General features: G+C 39.1%; 2 protein-coding genes across 2 annotated transcripts in view; both read right to left on the reverse strand.

Annotated features, from left to right (window-relative positions):
• Positions 1-1,441: 1,441 nt before the first annotated feature.
• LOC113321035 overlaps positions 1,442-2,668 on the reverse strand; it is a 1,934-nt gene continuing 707 nt past the window's right edge. Inside the window, exon 2 of the mRNA XM_026568917.1 lies at positions 1,442-2,401. Coding sequence (XP_026424702.1) covers positions 1,682-2,401 — 720 coding nt within the window. The 3' untranslated portion in view covers positions 1,442-1,681. The remainder of the gene's footprint in view (positions 2,402-2,668) is intronic.
• Positions 1,895-2,668, reverse strand: part of LOC113321034 (dnaJ protein ERDJ3A-like) — a 4,928-nt gene continuing 4,154 nt past the window's right edge. Inside the window, exon 8 of the mRNA XM_026568915.1 lies at positions 1,895-2,401. The gene's annotated coding sequence lies outside the window, so the exon portion shown is untranslated. The remainder of the gene's footprint in view (positions 2,402-2,668) is intronic.

The following is a 2,668-nucleotide window of genomic DNA, read 5'->3' on the forward strand; positions in this document are numbered from 1 at the left end:
ATAATTGGGGGATGGATGGATTGTTGCAAATGCAATGCATGGATGATTAATTGATTAGAACTTGGAAGAGAAATTCAAAGTGGTGGGCTGAGGATCTTGTTTGGATGATTCAGTTAGGTAGGCTATCAGTAGGAGAGGGAAGTTTCATTTATAGCAACCGTGCACCATCCAATCCCAATCTCAATCCAGTCGGTTTCATAACCTATACTCATCTCTTATTTTATTTTATATTATTTTATTAGAGAAACATATATCGCAAGTAGTCAAAATATATTGTAGAAAAACAATCTACTTGCACCTAATAATGGCGTTCATCTTAAGCCTACCATGAATAAAACCTCTTTCGGTCTTTTTTTTTTTGTTACTTTTCAGTCAGACTTGACTAAATAAGCTAGAATAAGCTAGAGTCTTTGTGCATTTTCTTCGTAAAAGTTTGCAAAATCATGTTAAATGTGTTCCACAAAATGGGTTAAAAAGAACAAAATCAACAATTCTCGGGTGAAAAGGACATTTAGATTTTAATACTGTTTAAATGGACAAAAATGTAAAAATAACCAGGATGTAAACAGTTTCATCCTACCCATTTTTAAATATTTTTTTTTATTTTTAATTTACATCAGGATGCATCTAGTTTCATCTTTGCTATTTTTTAAGTTTAAGTCAGGATGAATCCAGTTTCATCCTTGCTATTTTTTTGATGTCCATTTCTCACCCATAATAATTTTTACTCGTCCATTTAAACCATGTTTTAAAAATATTTTGACAAATGACCCATTTTCCGAATAGCACATAGACTTGGATTGCGTCCTGAACATATTCATGTGTAAATTTTTTTGGATGCTGCAAAGGTACTGACCCATTACATTTAGGTGTCACCAAGTGTCCTATTTCCTCCACCCCTTTTGTTTGTCCAACTAGAAAATATGTATCCGTCTGGTAGGGGGATAAGAAGAAAGACTAGGGAGACCATACAACACGCCTTAAGATCACTATTTGGTAGGTAGTTGTCTCTGGGGTGCATACTGCACAGATCACGATATTTACCCCAACAGGTCGATGAAATCAAAGCACCGGGTTCTCCTAAATTTGAGAGCAACTAGCTAACAAGGTTATTGTATGGGCTAGGATCCAAAGCCAATCCCTCAATTAAGCAGAGTGAATGGCTCAGTACTAAGAGTCGATAGACAAAAGAATGGACGGTTTGACTATGAGATGACACCATCAAGGGCCTTGAACATTGTAACTTATTTCACTATAGTACGCCACTTCACATTCAGATACGAGAAAACAGATAAACAAACCATGTGCTACAGAAAGTTCGAGTTCGCCTGCTTTAGCAAGTCTTCGGTCGAGGTGCATATGTCTGGAAAGGAAAACAGGCAGCTTATATATGCTAATGCCATCTCATCATCTTGTACTGCTCAGGTAAATAAAATTGAGATGTGGTGGGAGCAAAATCTGTACATTCAGAGAAGTATGTATGTCTTGCCCGAAACAGAAAGTTGGCCTTAATGCATATAGTTTACACAAAATCTGGGGAGATGTAATAAGATGATGCTTTACATGTACCTGAAAGGAAGTGGAGTTGTTGGATTTTTCGTTTTCCCATCTATATGCTTGAAGGCAGCTTGTTTGGATAACAAAGATGCAGCTCACCTGCACCTGAATTAGTATTCACTAGCTAGTCATTAAAATGGATGGCTCCAACTTTCCACACGACAAAAGCCGTTGCAAACATCAGTGTGCCGATGAAGGTTGCCGAGAATATGATGAAGAACAGCTCATTACCACCGGGAAGATCCCAGGTCAGTCCTTGCTTTGGCATCCCGCGTCTGCTATCATCAAGCATATTTGAAGGAGCTTCAGGAAGACCCATTCTTTTTTTCCCACTCTCGCGATCACTTTCTCTCAAAGCATCTAAAACCTTGCTCCCAAGTACTGATTTTTTGGATGGCGGCTTGGAATCTGTGTTATTTCGACTTAGAACACGAGCTGCTCTAAGCTTCTCCCTCGCTGTCAAGGATGACCTTTTTGGTGATTTAGCGGAAGGTGTTGTCTCTTTTGCTTCGTCTGTTGTAACTGGCGACCCATTAGACGACCCTGTTGTTTGAAGACCCTGTTCAGCTTTGGGACTAGACTTGAGCTGTATATTCTCAGCAAGTGAACTGGCTGCTAACAATTGCTCATTTGCGACATCTTTTTCTGAACCACTCGAACCTTTATCTGCAGTGTCAGCAGCAACTTGATTACTACTGGAAGCCGAAAGTATAAAGCCGAATCTTCCGTACTTTATCCCCTTTCTGGAACCAAAACAAAGCCCTGAGGAAGCCGTGACATACTCAGTCTTTGAAGTAGACCCTCCACCATAAGGTCTCGCGAGAGTCCAATGTTTTACTTGCAACTGTTAGTTAAAGCCGGTTAGTTAGTTCCAAACACAACATAGTGATCAACAAGATCCTAAAGTTCCTAAAGTAGTAGAATGATGGTAATTTCCCGAACAGAGGTGCAGAGTATCCAATGGTCACTCTCACACAGGCAAGTAGCATAAGAACCATTTAACAAGCAACAAAAGAAATACCGACAGGTTCTTTAATTCAAGTGTGAGTTTGAAACTAGTGCTCCTGACGGTGTTTAATTATAAGGAGCCACAACAAAGAAAAAAAAAACA

The sequence above is a fragment of the Papaver somniferum genome, chromosome 11 (assembly GCF_003573695.1).
Source record: "Papaver somniferum cultivar HN1 chromosome 11, ASM357369v1, whole genome shotgun sequence".
NCBI classification, from domain to species: Eukaryota; Viridiplantae; Streptophyta; class Magnoliopsida; order Ranunculales; family Papaveraceae; genus Papaver; species Papaver somniferum.